This window comes from Folsomia candida, unplaced genomic scaffold, assembly GCF_002217175.1.
Source record: "Folsomia candida strain VU population unplaced genomic scaffold, ASM221717v1 Fcan01_Sc002, whole genome shotgun sequence".
In the NCBI taxonomy this organism is placed as follows: Eukaryota; Metazoa; Arthropoda; class Collembola; order Entomobryomorpha; family Isotomidae; genus Folsomia; species Folsomia candida.
The window spans coordinates 5994919-6017684 of record NW_019091194.1 but is presented as its reverse complement, the minus strand read 5'-3'; the positions used below and the strand labels follow the sequence as shown (position 1 = coordinate 6017684).

The following is a 22766-nucleotide window of genomic DNA, read 5'->3' as shown; positions in this document are numbered from 1 at the left end:
ATAGACTCTACAACAAGAAAACAGAAACCAAAAAAATAAAATTCGCTGCTCTAAAGTTAGTATCACTATTGATTTCGGAGGAAACTTCGTATTGGACCATGTCATAGCTCTCTGTCATCTATCCATTCCAGTCGATCCACACATGAACGACTCATCTGCCTCGCTGGTCACATCAGATGCGCCCCTTCTGAAACAAAAGGACTAGTCTCCGATCGAACCAGTGACTGATATCCATCTCTTCAAAAAACTTGTTACGCAATGTGAGATGAGATGACTTTAAAGGAAGTTGGACTCTTAGCATTTCCAACAACTGAGTTTCAAGTCAGTGCTCTTCCAGGTGACTAGGTAATGACTTGTTGGCGTCGCTAGCTACCACAAGTCTCAACTCATTTTTATTTACAAGCCATCAAAAACACTATCTTTTACAGAATAAAATAAATCTCAGGAGGTTGGAATCGTCGTCATCCTTCATTACAATTTCTTACCATGTACATACATATATACATTCCCCTCTCATTCCTTATGTGCGTATGTACCTAACACGACCGTCTGCCTTCTGTCCTTTCCTCCTTTATTTTAATTGTCTAACTTTTCCTGCGTTTCCTGTCCAACTGGTTAAAATGCGGAGCACGACCTGGCCCAACTCTTATTATTCCCGTCCAAACATTACATTTCTCCAATTAAGCTAATCTCAACAACAAGCAGAAATATTACAGTCATTCCCTAATTTATATTCTTTTGACACATTCACTGACTTGAATCAATTCAGAACAGGCACAGAACAGGCACAGTGTGTACCGTTCGTCGTTTTCCGATAAAAACACAAAGTTTTGTACGGCAACAACAAAACAAAGGGTTGACGTTGACATTTTATCCAAACTTTTTCTGAATTATTTATTGCTCCAATTAACGTTCTCTACTACTTTATTCTCGTCTTTAAAAAATCCTGGATGTAAATCCTTTCATTTGTAAAGTAGCAACAAATCAGTCTACAGCGTCATAAAACAATTTGGTACATATTTCGTTGTGTACACACATAAGTATATTTTACCAAGAATGGCTTCCTCAATTCCCTATTTAACTTAATGTGGGTGCAAACTTTGGGTCAACATTAGAGTCAAACAAATGAACGGAAACTGCCCACAATGGTCGTCACAGTCACATCGCAAGAGGAAGGAAGGGAAGTTTGGTCAAGATGGGTGCCATAATCGTAAAACCCACTCCTTCCAACCTCGTAACAACAATGGAACTGAGGAGTGAGTGACTGGAGTTGTAAACGGGAAAGAAAATGTGACGATTTTCATTATTGGAAGTACTAGAAAGAGAGAAATATATGCCATAAATAAACAAACAGACAATTAAATTGACTGATAGTTGAAATGATAGTTGACAACCAGACTTTTGTAATTCTGAGAAGAGCAAAGAGATTTCAAATTGATAAACAAACACTAAATACTTAGTGATTTGGTCATGCTACAAACGAAACTTGCCAGGTGAAGAGTGGATGAGGTAAAACCATGTTATCATAAAAGCCGTGAGAACAATTCAGGTATTATATATCTCGAAATTCGATTACATATAATAGCACACGTGTAAAGAGGAGGAAGGAAGTTTTCCTTCCAATAAGTGTTATTCTGTCCGGATGAAAATGTTCATCAAACATGTCGATAAGATAACCCCTTATCAATTATTACCCTCAAACAAGTTACGCAATTTCAGCCAAGAGGAGAATTGAAAGCTTACCACAACGACAGTATTCCACCAGCAGGAGAAAGAAGCAGAAGACGACAACGCCAAAGGCAGAAGTGGTCGTCGTCGTCCCCATCTCTTCTTTGTCAATCTTGGCTTCACATCAAATCACTTCCCCAAAGTCCATGAATCACTTCTCCTCAGGCAGCAGAGCAGCAGCAGCAAAAGCAATGTCAATTCTTATCCTCGATGACAAATATTAATATCTATCTCTCATTCCAGCCTCGTCGTTCCTTGGCAGCTCCAGGAATTCAGCGTCCAACTGTAACAAAAAAGATAAAGAAACAATAATCACATTTTCATTCCGAGCTCAATTTTTTCATCGTCATCATCGTCATCGCTGGTATCAAACTACAAACAAATGAAAGTCGACATCGTCGTCGTCGTCGTCGCCTTCCTTATTCCTTTCTCATAATCCCATGTGTTACGTTTAGCTACATGCATTCATTTATTATCGGTTTTGTCATCATTATTCCCTTCACTGATGCTGTTCATTCCTGACATGCAGTATTGACTGACACAGGACTAATGGCTCGGGATTTGGAGCAGCGAGAAGAAAACGGAACAAACGAGTGGTGGATGACTTGCATCACACACACAATTTCATTTCTTTGATTCAAAACCTCTCAAAAAGGAATTTCAGAAAAGTGGCAGCCTACCGATAAATGAGAGGTCTACAATAATACGATACAATGTTGCATTGCAGGCTGTCAAGATGCACTCAGAATTCTTTGGATGGGACATTCACATATTGTTTTTTCGGGAAATTTTAACCAAGTTATTAAAATTTACAAAGTTGAAAATGCAAGAGACTGTAACCATATTTTTAACTATTGGGGGTACTTATTAGATGTTCTAGCAATAATTGGACTCGATGCAATAGGCCACAAGGGCTCGCACCATAAGTACCCTAAGAACATTCTCATATGCATACATGTACATATTTGTGTAGTACATGCATCTCCGAAGAAAGAGAAGAAATAAGGAATTGCATAAGAATTTGAAGAACAAGGAGGAGGGTTTCCCGTAGAGAAATGAGTCGACACTTTTTTCCTTTTCAAATTTTAGGGTTTTCGACGTTTCTCACACCAACCAGCCAACAAAACAAATGCAACTTCATGAAAAGTCAGTATGATGAGTAACTCGATTCCTAAAGACACCGAAACTTTGAAATCCTTTGTTTTTAGGAAAGAAAGAAATACTTTGCTTCTGTCAGAAATAAATATCAGACATTGCATTGTCGGCATAGGGCGGACTAATTGCGTTTCGTGGAAAACAATAGGGTTGTACTCGTACATTTTGAAGCAAGGTACACAAACTGAGTAATTAGTTCACTTGCATACAATATATGCATACCTATGTACATGTGCATACACATAATTCGTATGTACATACGTATGCACATATTAGTGCATGCACGGATCAGATCAAAGAAGTCTCATCTTCCCGTCGTTATTATGAATAAGATTATTTGACTCAATTTTGAGAATATATTAAAGGAAGAAAGGGACGCTACAAAGAATCACTACATTATTATGTACGTAACATCTTCTTGACAGCTCAGCATGTTAACAAACCTTTAGAAAATGCTCATGACACGTAGAAATCCCATAAATCTGAATGTAACAACAACCTTTTTGATTCTAGACTCACCTTTGCTTCTGATCACTTGAATTAAATCAGAGATTCTCACTCTTTCCCTTTCTCTTCATCCAACACAATAATTCACCACTTCCTCTTAACTCCTTCTTCACAACGGTAGCATCAGCATCCCACAAAAAAGCAGCTTGAAAATACACAAGTCCAGTCAGAATCACCCGAGAATTATCCAACCACTTGACTTGAGGAAGAGAGCACTTGACTTTTCCTCTACATACCATACACTCGGCCAAGGGGAGACCAATAATATGTAATTTTTGTTACTTGTTACACTCCAAAATTATTCTTATGTCTTTCCATCCTTCAGACTCACACTTTTTTAGAAAAGGACGAATAAAAAATCTCTGGGAACGTATAATCCTAGACAAAATGTTTCACTTGATGATGATGGCGATGATAATGACGAAGGCTACTGGACTGGAGTCTGCATATGTACGAGTACAATGTTATGTAACAGTGGCGTGGACCAGTTAACGCAACATAACTTGCTCCTTACCCTTCGCCAGCCAAAGTACAACTAAATTGAACCAACTTTAAGAGCTGAAGCACTTTCAACAGAAAACCTTATTCATGATGGATTATTCATAAATCTCGTAAGTTTAAAGGCCGAACGTTCTCATCTCTACAAAATCTCATAGCATCATGAGATTCAATCTGTAGCTTTGTATCGGGGATGATTTGAGTAAGCGTACAAAACCAACAGCTTTTTCTTTCAGTCCTCTTACATGGATGTTCCTTTTTGAAAGTTTCCCTTGTACAAAATCCCAAGAAAGCGTAATAATAATCATAAGGGACTGAACTACATACGCATGTTTCCTTCAGCTTTTGACTGAACCATGGTTGTTGGCTGGTGATTATTGCTTTCCCAATAATGATTTGGCTCCCTCAGTCAGTCATCTAACCACTTGCACTCTTCTCGCTTCAGCCCAATTTCTTGGGAAGAAAAGGGAAGCAATACAATGCTAGAAGAAGGAACAATGTGATGTCTAAGGCAAATAAATATAACAGTCAACAACCAATCTGCTTTTTCATATCATGCTCAGCAGTCCCATAACAATAACAATTAAACACTTCATAAGTTTAAAGGAGGAAAGGTGCTGGAAAGAAGGTAGAATTCTTAATTTTATGGCTACTGTAAAAACTCTAGAATTATTTTTCCATGGGCAGAAACATATACATAACTAAGTATATTTAGACGTATGTACGTTTCTTTAGCTCTAAATTACATTTAAGGTAGCTCTCTGTTTTTGAAAAGGGGCGAGTGAACAACACTCTCATTTTTCACATCTTTAAAAAAGCAACATGTTGCTGAGCAGACAAAAAGTTTGACTTTTGTGTTTGAAATTTGGATCGATTAGGAGCGAAGCTACCCTTGACTTTGACTCCTATACATCACGCCTCTCTTTCTCCGGAATTAGGGATGCCTAACCTGCCACGTTTGGGTTCTACAAGGAACAAATGTGTCCTTTTCAACCCTCTGCCGCTTTGTTTTACTCGATTTATAAAAAACACAAAGATACGATGGGTACTTATACATACAGGTTACTTTTATTTTTTAGAGTACTCTTTCCTCATCAAAATCAGGGCTGTGATGTTGTTTTTCAGAATCGCCGACAAATGCATTCAAAGCCCTTAATCATAATCTCAAGCGGTTCCTTGTGACGTTCAAGTGCATTTGAGGAACCATTTATCGCAATCAACATCAATCGTAATTCGTCCATTTCCCCAATTTTCATCTCATTCCTAAGTAGCCAGTAATCATAGACGTAATTCCATCAAAATTATTGAAATATGTAAACGTTTCGCATTTCTTTGAACAATGGTAAGTTTAAAATTTGTTGATTGCTTCTTAACCTAAGTAGATATGTAACCTTAATCCTCCTCCTGTGATTTTCTGGACTCTGGTTTTGTGAAGGTGAGAGCCTTCCATCCTTCAGCACCGCTGTGGTTAAGTACATATTTCCTTTCTTTTTACTGTTGTCCCTTCTCAGCAACTTGTTAAATTGTAAACGAGCGGCGGACAAAGGGGCGACAGGGCCGGCGAGGCACTTATGGATGACGACCAGAGGAGGACCTTCGGAGGACCTTCTCGTCTCTCTGTACCACTCTCACCTCAAGTCCGTGTCCCACCACCTCACCTGCCCCTCATTCCCTCGCCTTCTTATTCCAATAAATAAGAAGGTGTGCCGGCTTGATGGGTGGATGGATGGATTTTTGTAAATAGCAACAATAATAATAATACTTACGTATTTACTTGTACGGATAAAGAAACCATTACACAAAGCAGTTAATATTTCACCCGTAATAAGCAACATGTCTCCAAAAACCATAGACATAGCCACCTACACATCATCGTCTTAACCGAGCAATTATTTGCAGCTCTCTGGCTGGTCTCTCCACCTTCGTTGCGTGTAAAAATCCATTTACTTTACAACAAAATCTCATCTCAAGTGATGTTACATTTCTTGGAGAAGCCATTATTACGTTCTTGTTGTACGATTATTACTTCCAGTTCAAATCATATGAGCTCTCAAACCATTTTTTTTCACCCCTACAACAGAACCCAAAGTATGGACAATGAGCAATGTGGAATCACTTCAGAAATCCAAAATCTGTTCAAATTCATGAATAAAGAGAATCTTGAGATGAAGAACGAATGATGATGATGATAATAATAATAGTTAATAGTAAACGGAATGCATAAAGTGGTGGTTCTTGAGAAGATAAGATTACGATTACTTTACAAATTGTTCCGGATTCACCCATCCGTCCAAGTTGGGGTACAATAACAACAGCTCTTTATGAAAATGGACAATTGTGCGAGAAGAAGCTCATGAGAAGCTCTTCTGATCCATTCAAATATTCTTATGGAAATAATATATAATGAAATAAATTCCAAGAAAGTATGTGTGCTGACGATGATTGTTGTAGTATAGATCATACCGTTTTGTTGTGCAGGAATTTTCTTAATCTGCCAAAATGTTCGGTTCGAGATTTATGTATGTAAATATATTGGTTCAATTCTTCTCGTTAATACGGGATGAATAATATTTAAGTAATTTTGCCCATTTTCCTCAGTTGACACCTCCTCTTCCTCAAGGAACAGGAAGGTGCGACGAGCAGGGAATTCGAATGGTCAAAGAAAGGCTGCAGCATAGTTAGTACTTGTTGTCACCTAAGTTTGGTTTGGTCGTTTAGTTGGTTTTGTGGACAAAGCTGAGTGCCACCGCTTTTTGTAGTGACCACATTCCAAAGAGGATTAAGGTAGCTGGGCCATACGTACCAGAATACGTACAACATGTACACACAGCAAGAATGAAGAGCTATGAATGTATGTATGTAGGTACATATACAAATACATAGCTGCATGCAATGTAATATTGTAGTAATAATAATAAGTAAAGTATACACACAAAAATAAGGTACCTCATAAAAAAAAAACTTTCAAGCCATGGAATTTGAAACCATGTTCAATTTCTTTATTGTGCAAAAATTCAGCATATTTTCTTGTAAATCTTGCAATTCTTCTATTTAAAATCGAAATATTCTAAAATTTGTCATAATTTGTACACTGCAGAATCTTGGAAAACTGATAAAACCGGTCTTAAAACCTTGGGCGAACAAAATTTCAAAACACTGCTCGAGGCGCATTTCCGCCACACCATTGGTTATATTGTTGTCTGTCTGTCTGACTCAAGTCATAAGTTTGACCGGGTGACAGGGTACATCGGAGAAGCCATTTCCACATTCTTTAATTAAATTGCGCTTGTCTCGGCAAAAAAGAATATGTAAGTGAACATTCGCAATAAAATTCGCATAAGTATGTTTCAAATATGCACATTAGAGTACATATGTACATAATGTGTACTGTTTAAATTCTTGGAACGAATGACCATGTCTCACTCTTGAAATATTCGCATACTTCAATCTTACAAACCAGACCAGAATTTCCTGTGTGCACATATGTCCGTAATAAATATGGCAAACTTGTCATCCACTCTGGAATTGTTTTATTACACAAAAGCTCATGTAAGTGGCATTTCAAACAAATAAGTGTAACAGGACTTTCGAAGCAATTCATAGAAAGCGACGCCACGAAATAACAAAGTTGACAATCCATATCAAAGTGTGTCATTCAGTAGATACACATACGACATATGTATGTAAAAATGTATACAAAAACTAGCTAAACAACCAAATCAAACTAATCCGAGGTTGCCTTCATTTATTTAATTGTTCATCATTCTGATTAAGATGTCATCAATAACTATTGTAAAAAATGAATAAAAACAAGCTTAAAACAGGATCCAAGCAAATACGACAAGTTTAGACTCTTTATTTTTTCTCTCACTCTGACCACAAAAATTTGGTTGGAATCACTGGAGCACAACTTATACACATCATGACCATCGTCTAATCTAACACACACCTGGCCAACTTCTTTTTTAACTGTCTTCATTTTATCCAAAACCCATTTGCATTCCTCCCTACGATGTAGAAGAATATTAAAATGTCATAAAATTACTAGAGTCCCACCACCACCTGCTCGTACATACGTATAATAATAGGAGAAGGTAATAACCCATGCTATGCAGTCACTTAGCATGTTCAAATTGCCTTCATCTCTAATTATATTGCTTTCTCCGAGTGTATTACTCGAATTTCTCGAAGAGAAGTGCCGACGACCATTATATTATTATGGCTTCAAATTCTATTCTTCCATTTTCTTTTATTTTATGAGCCTAACGAAATTAAATCTGTAGAAGAATGGCCCGTTTCATAAACTGCATGACTTATAGTTTTAAATTTGTTTTTCTACGGGGTATGCAATATGCATACATATTTATGTACACAGACAAACGACGTTGGTTGCTGTCCCGTATGTTGAAGGCTTGTGTGATAATAATGAGTGATGAATGGGTTGGATTGGAACTTGATCTCGGTAACAAATTGCAGAATGAATTCTTCTCTACTGCACTTTACTCACATTGCAATGAGCTGACGACAAATTTGCAATTTGATGAGAATAAAATGAAATACGAGATTTAATATGAGGGTTTGCTCTGTGATTTATGGGAGGCTTTAACACCACTACATAAATAAATTCACTCTCTCTCGACTGTAGTACACAACAATCAACTCATTTCTATATTGCATCTACCAAAGTATATGTACATACATTCATATATGAATAACACTATATGTGTTCCAGCATAGAATTACACCAACATAAAAAGTAAGATCAAGTTGCATCTTAATAATTCATTTCAGCACATTTTTTATTAAAGTGACATGACCTCAAAACAGAACTTGTACATAAAACCAAGTCCCGTCTTTTGAAAACTTGCAAGCAAATGAAAAACTTGTGTACTTGGGATTAGCTTGCGATTATTGCAATCAGAAGCAGTAAATGTGGGTACACCAAATCTGGAGTAGCGCCAACAATGACAACACCAGAACACCACTGATTATTATGTATTTATTATGTATGTAGAAAGTCAAGTAACGCTGAGAAAATTGATTCTCGTCGAAGGAAACTTTCTCATCGGCCACCTGTTCCTACTGAGGGTTAAATACATCCCAAATCTGAACCATAATCATCATCGTTGAACCTCAGGTCTCGTGTCTCTTTTCATTTACGTACCAACGTGCTACCTTTTCCTCTAAATATAAAAACCCCTCATCTCCTCAGTCTTACCCCAGAATGAGGATGAGATGAGACGAGATGTACTTGAGAATAATAATGAACAGAGAACATCTGCTTTCCAGTTAAAATGTACACAGTTGATATGATTTCAGGTTTTATTTCTACCACCGGGAGAAAAGAGATAATTTGTGGAGATGATTGTGATTAATTTTAAACTGTGGTTTGGCCTGCTCCCTTCGTGTGGTCGTCCAGGTCGGTGGCCAGATGTACACATGGGGCATACGGTAGCCAGCAAAATAGGTACAAGTTAAAAAGGTAACGACTATAGAAGACTAAATAATTATCGACTCTCAGAACAGAACAGGCTAATCTACAGAAGTTGAGGTAGGTCTGATACAAAAGTGTATTCTTTTGTTTCGTAACTTTGTAATTAGCGTAAACTCTAACAACAATACAAAAAATGCACCATTCACTCAAATCTTTCCAGTTGAAAAAGGAATAAAATTGTCGAAAATTTTCCCCAATTTTGTGCATGCAACTCAACAATTTGAACCAAAATCAATTCTTCGTAACTAACTTGAAGGGTAGTTATTTTGCTTCTCTCTTCTCCCATGTAATAAGTAAGCCTGGTTCATAACGTTTTCAAACTTTTGAAAGAAAGGGTGTGTTGTACATTGCATCTTGAAAATAAAGGGAAGGAAACCAGAAAGACCACCAGAAACGACTTTGTGTGTTCTACTTCTGTCTTGTTCTTGTATTTTTGAGCAATGAGTAAATTCACTCCCTCACACATCCATCTATTTGTGTTGTATCTGCTTCTCCCTCAAAAAAGTATCGAATTTCTTAAACCTCGAGAAACTATCGATGGATGGATAACTTAGACAGTAAGCAACCCTCTCTTACTCACTGGAGTGATTATGTGACAGTACCATGACGCGAAAAATCACACTATAACTTTACGAAGGAACCTATCCAACAAAAACTATCGATCTTTCATAATTTCATACATGGTTTAAATTATGGTTTGTTTGGATTTCAAATATGTATGCAAAGTTGAACGGTCGAAGGCTGTACCCAGCTGTAAAATATGATGTTTATGTTCAACAACGCCATTCTGATGGTTTAAATCTGTATTAACTATATTTACGTTACTACGTACATTTTTTTTGAAAGGATTCTTCGGGATTACAAAATGTACGTACTCCGTAGTGTAAAATGCATACCACCCGCATATTCTCAAACTCTGTACAACAAATCATCCATTCAAACTGCATATATATTCCGAAACATGAATCTCCCCATTTTGCAAAAATTGGAACAAAAATATTAGTGTTTAGGAGCTCTCAAGACTCAAAAAATGAGCGAAATGAGCAATGAGCAGAAAAATAAAAAATCAGATTTTTCTGCTCAAACCTTGAACGGACCACTTTTTTTATCGATCATAATTCTTGAGAATTGTGATCTTTATTTGTGGGAAGTTCAATTATTTATTTATCATTTTCATGGTTTTAAATTCAGTTTCATAATTCATAAAATTCCGAAAATAGCTGAACGCCATGAGAATGAGAAATATGAGAATTTGTATCATTATGTGATCTTAACACGGCTGGGTTTCAACAACAGACATTGTGAAAAAATTGCAGGAGAATTAAAACGAACAGCATTATCTCAAATAATTCATTTTATGCAGCAGCAATAAACAATTTTATAAGTCATATATTTAGGATTTAGATTTAAGAGTTTCCAATTGAATTTTGAGTTCCAGTATTTTTATTTCGGCTTCGCATTGAAAATTGAAAATAATTTGATTTGATGTAATTGGAGGAAAACGACCGAACTTTTGTCCAGAGTTTCGTCTTTCTCAGGGTCAATCCCAAAACCCGTTAACTTCTCTTTAGTCTCTGTGTACGTTTTAAGAAATCATTTTTTAATTGACTTTCTTCGCAGTTAAGGGCCAAAGCATCTTGGAGACGACGAAGAAATTCCGTGCGTTTGGTCATCTGCTCAAATATTTTTTGCGATAAGGATATGGTCATACAAAATTACATGTTGATAACAAACCATCATTTACCTTAAACGCGGTGTAATTGTCGACGACATAATGTGCCATTTCAATTTTTATCTGTGGTGTCCAGCGAAAAGTTTTTCTGCCGTCTACCTCTGCAACGCTACGTTTTATACGACAAATTACAGGATTTGCAACTTTTTCGACACTGGTACTCTTAACCTTGGTCTTAGGACCCATAATGATAAAGAATATGTTTTAGAAAACTGCTTAATTTTTAAATGAAAAATTTAAGTAAACAAACAGCTGATGTGCTGATGTGGAGCAGAATGAGCAGGATTATGAGAGAGAGAATCAACCCAAAACTCGATTTTGTTCTTGAGCAAGAAAATCTGATTTTGAGCGAAATCGCATGCGCACAGCCGAGCAGAAAAGATCAGAATGAGCGATGGTGGAGCGATGAGCAGAAAAATCTGATCTTTTTTAGAGCTTTGAGAGGACCTTTGAGAGGACCGAAACATGAATCTCCCCATTTTGCAAAAATTGGAACAAAAATATTAGTGTTTGTAAAATCTGTCTTCCTCGTCGCGTGTTTTGTTTTACATTAGCATAAATCCCCTCCCCTGATTTGTTTTGTTTTAAGAAGGGAAAAAATGTTATGATATGATTTTGCTGCTGGCCCACTGATCCATATTCCACATTCTTTCAACTTATCAAGTCTGCTGGGCATATCAAGATGCATCTGCATATGAGTGTGGTTTAAGTGAGTGAAGTGAGGGTGGGATTGAGGGAGGGTGACCACCATGCAGTCGTCTAGCTAAAACTACGAATTACTTGCATTTGGTCTGGTTTCCTTAACAAAGACCACACACGCACCGCCAATAAATAATTACTTACTACACATGTACCTATGTATGCATATAGCCAACAACAACAAAAAGGAACGGGACATGCTTCGCTTCAGGGGATGAACATATCAGTTAAGCAAAACAGATGAGTGTCGTATTTACTATCACCAAATTGTCAGGAAGTGATGATGAGTACAAATGCGTGTGATTTTGCAGAGACAACTTAAACCAGAAGAATAAAAAATGTCTTACCTGGATTAGATGTTAGATGATTCCTTTGAATGTAGCAACTCGGGTTGAATGTTATTTTTCTTGCGAGAAAGTACATACACACCTGAAATAGTAATAAATCAAAAATTAGCTTGGCATAAGAGAGAATAATTCAAATTGGATTTAAATATGTATGAACATACTGAATTTATATATTGATTCTGATAATTAAATATTGATTTTTGTATTAAATATAATTTTTAAAAATCGATCAAAAGCCAAAGCTTTGTTTACAAGGGTCGAGAGAGTAACCAATGTTTACCTAAACCTTTACCCACGGTGAAATACTTGAAAAATGTGTTCCTGGTCCAAATATATACATAATCCACCAAACAAGAAAATAAAATGTACGGATATTTTACATATTATGCACCCACTCCCTCAACTCATATCCATCTCAGCCCACAATATACATAGTACTGTACCAAACAATATAATTTGTCGTTCCCCATTTCATTCATAGAACATTACATTCTTACATCATCGCCATTTTAAGAATGTGTGAGTATTTTTCTTGGCACTTATAATAATTATACCAGGAAAATTTGCACAAATGTGAATTCATTCATAAAACTACAAGGATGAGGCGGCCTAATGCATAGATATCAGTGTTCTGATCTTTCCTATTAATTTGACCACCACCAAGATCCCCTCTGATCTATGTGTTTGCCACAAAAAATTGTTTTATTTGCAAATAAGTATCCAACTACGCCGACGGGGCCAAGCCCATGGAGTGAGTGCTGTTTAATTGGAGGTGCAGGAGGATTCATGAGCTCACTTCGAGAGGTCGATCCGGTTTTCTATCGTCCTCCTCCTGCAAAAATTCCACGAGTCAATACACGCTCACTCCCCACAGATGCATACGTTCGTATGTACGTACGTATGAGTACATACCCACTTCTTATGTATCAGGTAAAAAGTTAGTTGATGCAAATTTCAACCAGGTAAGAAAACATGTCAATTCTGTTTGTATATATGTACTACGAGTCGTGTGTGTGTATGTATGTATGCAGCTTCAATTTTAAAGAGCCATGTTTTACATCATCCTCCAACTAAAATATTTACATACAATCAGAATCTTAAAACAAACACTGCCAAAACTGCATAAAAATTGTACTATATATAATTCGATTACTTAAGTGAGAAGCTCATCCAAATGGAGAACAACGACAGGGTTCTTCGTTTTAAAAATCGCAACTTTGTGAATCTTGCCAACTTGGTCATTTAGACTTTGCACTGCTTCCAATTCGCAAATAAAAGAAAGCCTTTTCTCGAATAAAGTACCACCAACATCGCGTAACCAAGCATCCACGAACGAACCCCCATCTGAATCCAGCTTCATGTATAGACCACCACGAAAAATTTCGCCATTCGCTTTCTCACCCAGGCAGCAGGACAAAAAATCATGTCTCCATCTACCTCCACAAAAACGGTCCGTTCCCATCTTTTACTGGTTAAATGGATGGATGATGGACTAGCAGGAGCTTGTATCCAACTAACCAATAAGAAGTAGACTTTTGTCGACGTTTTTACAGGATTTAAAGCCTTCTTTAGAAAAGTGATTTAAAATCCAATTTCAAACTAGGATTAGAATCTGAGAGCAGTTGGAGCACATCCATTAAATCAAGGCGGACAAACGGAGTAAGAATATGCACTCGAGGGAGATTTTAATGACGACGATAAGCAAGCGACAAGTAGAAAATTAGCTTCTAATCTGTAAAATGAGTGAACATTAACGTAAAATTCCTAAACTTATCTAAGCGAATCGTAAAGAAATATATTACTTTTGTGAAGTATAACACCTGTCATTTTATGGATGATGCAAATTGGCTATGTACACCGTACCCTCACAGAAATTATTAGCTCGTAAGTAGTCCTCCTACAAGTAAATATTCAGGAGGATACCAAGATATGTAAAATACGACTCTTGCTTAAGGGAGCCTTCTTTTATTACTTTAAACAGGGGCAAAGCAAACCTAAAAGTGTTTAAAGACCTCCATAAAAATTCCATAGTTTACATAATAGCAACACTTGCATCGTCACATCACATCATGTTTTTTTTCTATCCAGTCCGTGGTGGCGTATGCATGGCATTCAGATCAGATCTTTTTCATCAAGTTTTTTTTGCATTCTGGAACGTTTCCCTCGATTTAAATTTACAATGAGTGAGTCAGTCTTTTAAATTTGGGTGGCTTATTTCTTCATAATGTGAAACAATTAACGTCGTGTGCTAACTATGAGAACAACGAATTTGACACGGCGCCAGAGGATCCTGCAACTTTAAAACTTTTAATGAATAGCAATCTCCAATTAGCGAATGGTGGCTAATGGATTCTTTTAAACTTCCAAAGGAAACCACTTTACTATATATATCCATTTTACAAGTTTGGCAAATATTTGCGCTAAACATTGCCTCATCACTATCGCAGATAATTGAAATGAAATTGTGTAAATTTGTAAATGTTTGCTAATGATATGATAGATACAACCGGGAATGAATAAATGGACCACCCAAATCGAACTCGTGTTCATGGATGGATGCAAAACTTGAGAAAACGCAATAGCATAAATCGTGGCGTTGCATCTGCTAAAATCGGTTTGAATAAGCACCAAAACCGTTTTGAAAGCCATAAAACGAAATAAAAATATCACGGTTTGTGCAGCCATACGTGTTCCTATCGGAACGTATGTTTAAGTTGTTGTGGGGTCTCCTCGTTCCAAAATGAAACCACAAAAGATGGGAAATGCTCAGTCAAGCCTCATTGACTTTGCTGATTGAATTTTTCTCTCAAGTGGATGGAATACCCGTGCTTCCTACACATGTGCATACATACATAAGCAGCAAATCAATGCAACCCTCCAGTCCTGAAAAAGGTGAGGCTCCAGACCATTGCGAAAATATTTTTACGGAATAATAACCTCTTCACTTAAAGCTACGTGCGTACCCTTGCAAAAATTATCATTCAAAGATCCTTCTATAAACGCGCCTACATATTTAACTTGGCATATTTACGATTTCCTCCCAGTCCCTTAATTCCCAACATTCCATTCTTCTTACGCTTTCTTTTACCACGAGATAAAAAGAGATACGAATAAAGTATGTGTATGCACATTACACAAAAGGATGATGGGCTCGCACTGTCAGTCTCTCTCCTCAAGTTGCGTTTACCATCGTCTCAGCGCTGTGTTTACTGTGGATGAAGTTCTAACCCTGCAGACTTATTACACCGCTTTGTAGTATTAATTTCACGACGTCACCGGTCAAAAAAATTTTTTCCTCCAAACTGGTCCAAAATAAAAGTCTAGCATGGGAATAGTATAGAAAAATTATTTTTAGCGTTCTATGACCCCTGGGTCATGAATTAAGGGCCCCTGAAGGGTCAAATAGCGTTCCCTGATAACCCCATGCAAATGGGGTATCAAATTAATCCCCTGGACCAGGGGAACCAGAAAAATATTTTTATAAATTTTTATGACCCTTGAGTCGTGAACTAGGAGCCCTTGAAGGGTTAAATATCATTCCCTCACAACTAAAGGCAAGTGGGGTATCAAATTAATCCCCTGGACAAGGGGAACCCAAAAAATATTTTTCTGGATTTTTTTGACCCTCAGGTCAAGAGTTAAGGGCCCCCGAAGGGTCAAAATAGTAACCATGGTAACCCCATGCAAGTGGGGTATCAAATTAATCCCCTGGCAAAGGGCAAGCATAAAAATATTTTCCTGAATTTTTTTGACCTATAGGTCAAGAGTTAAGGGTCCCTGAAGGGTCAACATAGTAACCATGGTAACCAGGCTTCATAGCCTGTCTCAGGCAGCATACTTATGTTTGTATAAACTGGTCCCTTTCTCATATACATATCTTTATGCACCATCTTGTTTGGGGAAGGATTGGGTTAATGGTTGGGGTGATGAATATCCCCTAAAAACTGATGCATTATAAATATATGAGGTGATGGGAGACCCCTTATCCTTGCTGGCTTCTCCAGTCGACATTTTGAAATTTAAGTTTTGGAGTTTGTACTTACTGGTATCCGCTCAATTATTAATTTTTAAAATTGAAGATGACGTTGCATAACTTAATTTATGGAACACTGTATGTGTTATATATAGTTCATTGTGTTTGTGGTAAAAGTTGCGCGAATGTCGATAAAATAGAAATAGATAAACAGGTTAAAGTTGTGTGTGATGAGACGGATAACCTGGGTGGATTGGTTATCTGGTTCAAGGAGACATTACCATCCACTTGCAGTGGATTTCTGATATGTAATCAAACGATGTGTATGGAAATTAATGAAACTGTTATGTTCTTCAGTGACACTATCAAAATTGAAGAAGTAGAGTATGAAAATAAAAAGATACGGGTATGGGGAAGTGAAAGCTATGTAACTTTTTATTTTAAAAGTTTCGTGGATGCCAGCCGTTATCTACTAAATAACATCACAATTTCAAACGCCAACCACACATTTCCATCCAATAAACTATCCGACTTAACTCAGGAAAAAATTAGTGACACTTATTGTAATATAGCGGCTGAAACGAAGAACTGTACCACCAAGCAAGCAGTAACTAAAGCTATTCAAGGCACTACTCCTCTTCCTTCTGCATGCACAGTTCTAATTCTGTGCAACCAAATATCATGCATCAGGTTCAACTACACAAGTCTCCTGCATTCAGCCTTCTTTGCCAGAAAGCACACGTTTATTCCTACCAACGAAGGTAAATTGCCATCTTGCTTTCATCTTCGTCAAGATGCATTTTTCCATCCTGGATCTCTCCGACGCCCACGTGGTATTATACTTTCCTTGGAGAAAGCTAAAGTTAAAAAGGCGCCAAGCGGATTACCTTTCAATCTCCCTGGATATAGGTAATTGGTTATTTTGGATGAGTTTTTTTATTTTTGAAGTTGCGATTGGAATCTTTATGAAATGATTCTTTATTAACATAATTTTATTATTGGTATTAATTAAGATATTGCGGGCCTGCCACCGATATTGAGAAGCAGGATGATCTCGGTGGCCCAATAAATGCTGTTGGTAATTGTTGCCCAATTTATGCTCATACACTAACCAAGTCAAATTTGTGAAAATTAATTTTATAATTTTTGTGTTGATATTATTCACAGATGCAGCATGCCGCAAACATGACGTCGATTATTTGCTAGGGGTTCTACCATCAGAGGCAGACGAGGCACTTCTAACTACTGTGCAATTACATCGAAAAGATCTGTTCCCACTTTTTGCGGCCGCAATGAGTGCCAAAAAATATTTCGAAAGTCAAATTGGAGGGTCCTATACATCCTTCTTATATTTCTACCCAGCAGGATTTTATCCCAGTTTAACTTTGCATTTTGCACATGAAACGGTGTACGATAAAACTTCAGCAGGAACACTAACAACTGCTCGTGCCATCTGGGAAGGCCAAGCTCAGGAGTCAAAGTGGATAAGTATTCTGCAAAATATTTGGCTAGGGAGCTGCTACACGGTGGATCCAGAAACTAATGTAAATCCACCGCATATCGATGTAAGATTATATTTTTGCACTATTAATGCTAGCTCAGATTCATCGATTTATTGTCTGAGAGCACAGACGCATTTCATACAAGTTTATCACTTTTAGCAAAAACAGTCTGACATGAATTCCCTCGTCATGCCATGCTCAAATGTGGATGAAATGGACACCAATGCAGACGCACTTGTGAGAAATATTGCAACATATTTATAAATAGCAGCGACCGCGGATGTTGTGGGGGACATCGTGAAATTGTTATTGTAGTAACAAGCTCATGTACGTTTTTGTTCTGATCAATACAGGAGGATGGTGATGGAGATGATGAACGTGGGCACTGTGGACAACGTGAAGAGTTAGGGGAAGGGTCAGCTCCTGGCGGTGAATCACCAATGGACACTTCAAATACAGAGTATGCATCCAAGAGTACAGAAGGTGAAGATACATGTGTGGGAACAGACATTTACCCAACGGCCCCTTACAAAGGGGGATGTAGGATGATTTTGAACGAATTTGCAACCAAGAATGATGATAACCAGATTTCGTTTATTGAACATGTTCGTATCTGCCCAAAAGGCGCTCGTCCTCCAAAAACTAATTCACTTAACGGATTCGTTGAAATAATCCTTGTGGGCGGGATGACTATCCACCAAGTAATGTACGCATCTTTCCAGAACAAGATCTTCTCAATCATACAAGAGAAACAAACTACGCAACGCAAAATAAAAAATTTCTACTTTGTCCTCGGATCGAAACAAGTTGCACCAGATATGTTGTTTTCTGACAGCCAGATTACTAGTGACCATCTCGAAGGAATCTTACCTGCCGAGTCATTGACGTACTGCATAATTTTACTTCACTTCGGACACAATCAAGGGCAATTTCATCAAGCAGTTCAATCTTTTTCACTAATCCAAAATGTTCCACCCGGCAGTGACACGGTAGGCTATCTCCCAACCCCCATAAACGACGAAAAGATGAACCTTATAAACGAGTTCATTCAAGATGTCCTAATTGTTGGTCCTCCTTGTCCGGATTCTGAGTGTGGATATTTCTATTCCCTTCTCAGAGCTAAAGAACAGGTATTGGGGGAAGGTGAAATGCGAATTCCTTTATCTGATGTTCCTAGACGGAATGATGGAACCAAACCTTACCTTAGTCTTTCGAGGTGCAGTCCTACGAGTTTTCCTATGCAACAATTAGCCTTTGAAATTGAGAAAGCAACACCGAAAGCGAAAAACGACTGTAAACAACCAAATACTAAACTCCCATTCCAACTACTTGGTGTTTCACTACAGGCGACAGCTCAAAAGTTAATTGTCAACGCCAAAGTATTCTTTGACAGTAACCAGGTACAGTGTGAAATACTAACAGGAAACTCTGTCACCAAAACTAGCCAGATTCTAGGAATTGGAGAGAGAACAGTTTATCAGACAATGGAGAATTACAAAACGAATAGTATAAAAACACCTGGTAAGAAACGTATTAGACCAACGCCAGTGATGGATCAGTTTGACGACTTCCGAACTGAGCACGTTAAACGAATCATTCATCAATTCTATGCTAATAATCAAGCACCAACAATGCATAACGTATACACAAAACTGATGGAGGAAGTCAAGGAAGAAGAAGATGGTCGGATAGCCCGAGGAGAAACTCTTACAGCGTTCAAATGTTCCAAGTGGACGTTAAGAAAACTCATTAAGCAATTAGGATTTAGATTCAAAACTGTTGATAAGCGAGCAGTTATCCTCATGAGATCAGACATCGTGCAGAAGCGATATGAATATCTGTCCGTAATGATTAAAAATCGTCAGTCCGAGAACCCAAAATGTGTTGTCTACACAGGTTTGGCTGATTAAATATCAAAAATGTTTTAATTTAATTTAATATAATTATTAATGCATTATATTTATTCAGATGAAACGTGGGTCGATAGTTATGCTAGAACTGGAAAAGGCTGGGTTATTAATTCACCAAAGTCATTTCATGAAGCGGCTTTATACTCCTTCCAAAACCCGAAAATTTCTAGAGGACCACGTATCATTGTGATGCATGCAGGTGCAGTTCAACTATCCACATTAAATAGGAAATTATTTCAAAATAATAATTATCTTCACAGGTGGAGAGGATGGATTCGTACCTGGCGCTATGAAGGTATATCCAGTATCAAAGAAGAAAGTCCAGATGGATTACCACGCAAACGTTAACGGTGTGGCTTACATGGCTTGGTGGAAGGATCTTAATCAAAAGATAAAAGATAATTATGGTCCATGCATAATTGTTATTGATAACGGTAATATCATCCAATAATTTGTATTTGTAAATTCCATTTTAATTTGAATTTCATTTATTTAAATTTGTCAGCTCCGTATCACAGCACCAAGGAAGCCCCAAAATCTACATCCCGAAAACAAGAGCTATACGACTGGCTGAATGATAATTTAGAGGGCCCTGAAAAGCTGAAACTAAAACCTGTAAAGCAAATGAGACGACCTGAATTATGGAAAATGGTTCAAGACCTTAAAAACGGAAATGAATATTACATTGTGGATAAGGAGGCATTGAAATATGGAAACACTGTTGTCCGGTAAAGTTATTTTCTATTCATGGGTAATTTACTAATAATTTGTAATATTTATTTAAACACTGTATTTACGTATTTTCCAGATTACCCCCATATAACTGGTAAGAACTGGTAATCATAGGTAACGGTAATAAGAATATTCATGTAATAACTATTTTTAGCGACTTGAACCCAATTGAGTACGTGTGGAAAGACATCAAGCACGCAGTTAGGGCTGCAAACACACAGGGGACCGCTGAGTTTGCACAAGCTGAGGCTGAGAGAATTATGACACAAAGGAACAATGGCAGAAACACATCAAACATGTGCACCGGTTCGTAAAACCAAGATTCGCTATTATGGGAATAATTCGCAATTTCTACATTATTATTGTAAATAGATTGGAGGACGAGTATTGGAAAAATGATGGACATTTTGATGACTTCCTTGATGACTTCCAAACACGTGTAGCTTCAGCCAACCCCATTCGAGTGAGTTCTTGGTGACAGTAAACTATTAGTAAAAAAATACATAACTTATACATAATATACAGATTACAGCAGCAGATGATGTGTCTGACGACGAAGATGAGGACCCTGACGATGTTGACGAAGTAGTTGATAGATTCCGAATGCAAATACACAATGATATTGAATACTCACAGGCTGGGGAAGAAGAAGACTTGCCTGAAGAAGAATGTGCAACTTCTAGGAGGAGATTAACCTTCCCACCAGAATCAACCTAGATTTTAACTTCAATGGATTCAATACATAATAAATATTATAAATAGTGAATCCGATTTGTACATAGTGTTAAGAATTATTATTCATTAAATTTGTACGAAATTTTCAAAAATATGCCTACCCCTCTCTACTTAACATTCTTGCAAAACTGAAAACTTTAAAATAATGTCCCGTTTAGTAAAATACAATAAGTTATTATTTGACCCTTCAGGGGCCCTTAACTCTTGACCTATACGTCACAAAAACCAAAAAATATTTTTCTGATTCCCCTGGTCCAGGGGATTAATTTGATACCCCATTCACCTTAGTTACCATGGTTACTATGTTGACCCTTCAGGGACCCTTAACTGTTGCCCGATAGGTCAAAAAAATTCAGGAAAATATTTTTATGCTTGCCCTTTGCCAGGGGATTAATTTGATACCCCACTTGCATGGGGTTACCATGGTTACTATTTTGACCCTTCGGGGGCCCTTAACTCTTGACCTGAGGGTCAAAAAAATCCAGAAAAATATTTTTTGGGTTCCCCTTGTCCAGGGGATTAATTTGATACCCCACTTGCCTTTAGTTGTGAGGGAATGATATTTAACCCTTCAAGGGCTCCTAGTTCACGACTCAAGGGTCATAAAAATTTATAAAAATATTTTTCTGGTTCCCCTGGTCCAGGGGATTAATTTGATACCCCATTTGCATGGGGTTATCAGGGAACGCTATTTGACCCTTCAGGGGCCCTTAATTCATGACCCAGGGGTCATAGAACGCTAAAAATAATTTTTCTATACTATTCCCATGCTAGACTTTTATTTTGGACCAGTTTGGAGGAAAAAATTTTTTTGACCGGTGACGTCGTGAAATTAATACTACAAAGCGGTGTAATAAGTCTGCAGGGTTAGAACTTCATCCACAGTATATGTAGCTGGAGTAGATGAGTTACGATAATTCCCTGCGATTATTATTACCTTCCTTCCTCCTCATCCTTTCTAAATCTTCTTTAGTGCATGAAAAGGATGGAAGTTGTTGCTTGGATGGTGGTTTGTTTGTGAGGTCCGAGCGCATATCATGAATCTGAATGAATGAGGGAGGAAATTGAATCTCTCGTGGCTTCTCTAGACGGAGGTATTCCATGGGTGGCCTATCATTACCTCAACTCATTTACACCCTCCCTTCTGCCACACACGGTCAGAATACGCGTAGCATCGTGTAATACACACAACAAGGGATTAAATCTCAAAATATAGAGAAAGCCCTTTGCAGAAGGAGTAGCCAACAAGTTTAAAGGTACGTTTATGTACATGTACATACATGCGCATGTATGTATATCCGATTCGCCTCGTACAAGATTTTACACACACCAAGAACGTTTCTCTGATCCTTATTTCTACTCAAATGTCACTCAATTTCAATCAAATTTAACCATTTTGGGTGTTATTATTAATGCACTTCCTGTTCTCAAACAAACTTCAGAGATGTACGATACGTAAGTTTGTACTTGTTTATGACAGGTTTGAATTTGTTTCCTTTTTTACTCAAATTTCATGTTGTTTTTTTAGGTAAAATCCACTGCCCTGGGAAAACTTTGTAACAAAGTGGGAAAAAATGCCCTCAAATTTATTATTATTATAAATTCTTCGCTTACTTCATGACTGGCTGACTTTGCAAATTGATTTAGATTGTTAGTTTCATTTCATGAGTTCGTGACACCAAAATTATTCGCACCTTCGTGACACTGTCATGACAAACGAACCGACACGAACAAGGAGACAAACACAATAAATA

General features: G+C 37.4%; 2 protein-coding genes across 4 annotated transcripts in view; one reads left to right on the top strand and one right to left on the bottom strand.

Annotated features, from left to right (window-relative positions):
* The window catches only part of LOC110843089 (interference hedgehog), a 33205-nt gene that overhangs the window by 5963 nt on the left and 4476 nt on the right, over positions 1–22766 (bottom strand). Inside the window, exons 2-3 of one of the 2 annotated variants that reach the window (XM_022089004.2) lie at positions 12161–12242; positions 1744–2011 (exon numbers count right to left, since the gene is read on the bottom strand). In XM_022089004.2, coding sequence (XP_021944696.1) covers positions 1744–1825 — 82 coding nt within the window. In that variant the 5' untranslated portion in view covers positions 1826–2011; positions 12161–12242. Of the gene's footprint in view, positions 1–1743; positions 2012–3402; positions 3658–12160; positions 12243–22766 lie in introns of those variants that run through there. The other variant, XM_022089005.2, reaches the window with a different exon arrangement.
* On the top strand, positions 15877–21259 carry LOC118434299. Of its 2 annotated transcripts, XM_035847419.1 has the most exons (12): positions 15877–17042; positions 17147–17211; positions 17301–17698; positions 17795–17872; positions 17989–19531; positions 19604–19744; positions 19806–19979; positions 20051–20273; positions 20354–20371; positions 20432–20583; positions 20650–20740; positions 20803–21259. In XM_035847419.1, exons 1-11 carry the CDS (start codon positions 16240–16242, stop codon positions 20718–20720), a joined length of 3666 nt encoding a protein of 1221 aa, XP_035703312.1. In that variant the 5' UTR covers positions 15877–16239; the 3' UTR covers positions 20721–20740; positions 20803–21259. The 2 variants fall into 2 exon arrangements, with proteins under 2 accessions (XP_035703312.1, XP_035703311.1); XM_035847418.1 differs by having other exon boundaries at positions 20650–21259.

Coding starts and splice junctions, on each gene's coding strand:
- LOC118434299 (XM_035847419.1), top strand. CDS start 16,240: ATGACGTTGCATAACTTAATTTATGGAACACTGTATGTGTTATATATA. Junction 19,532..19,603: donor AAAATGTGTTGTCTACACAG/GTTTGGCTGATT, acceptor ATATTTATTCAG/ATGAAACGTGGGTCGATAGT. Junction 19,980..20,050: donor CATAATTGTTATTGATAACG/GTAATATCATCC, acceptor TAAATTTGTCAG/CTCCGTATCACAGCACCAAG.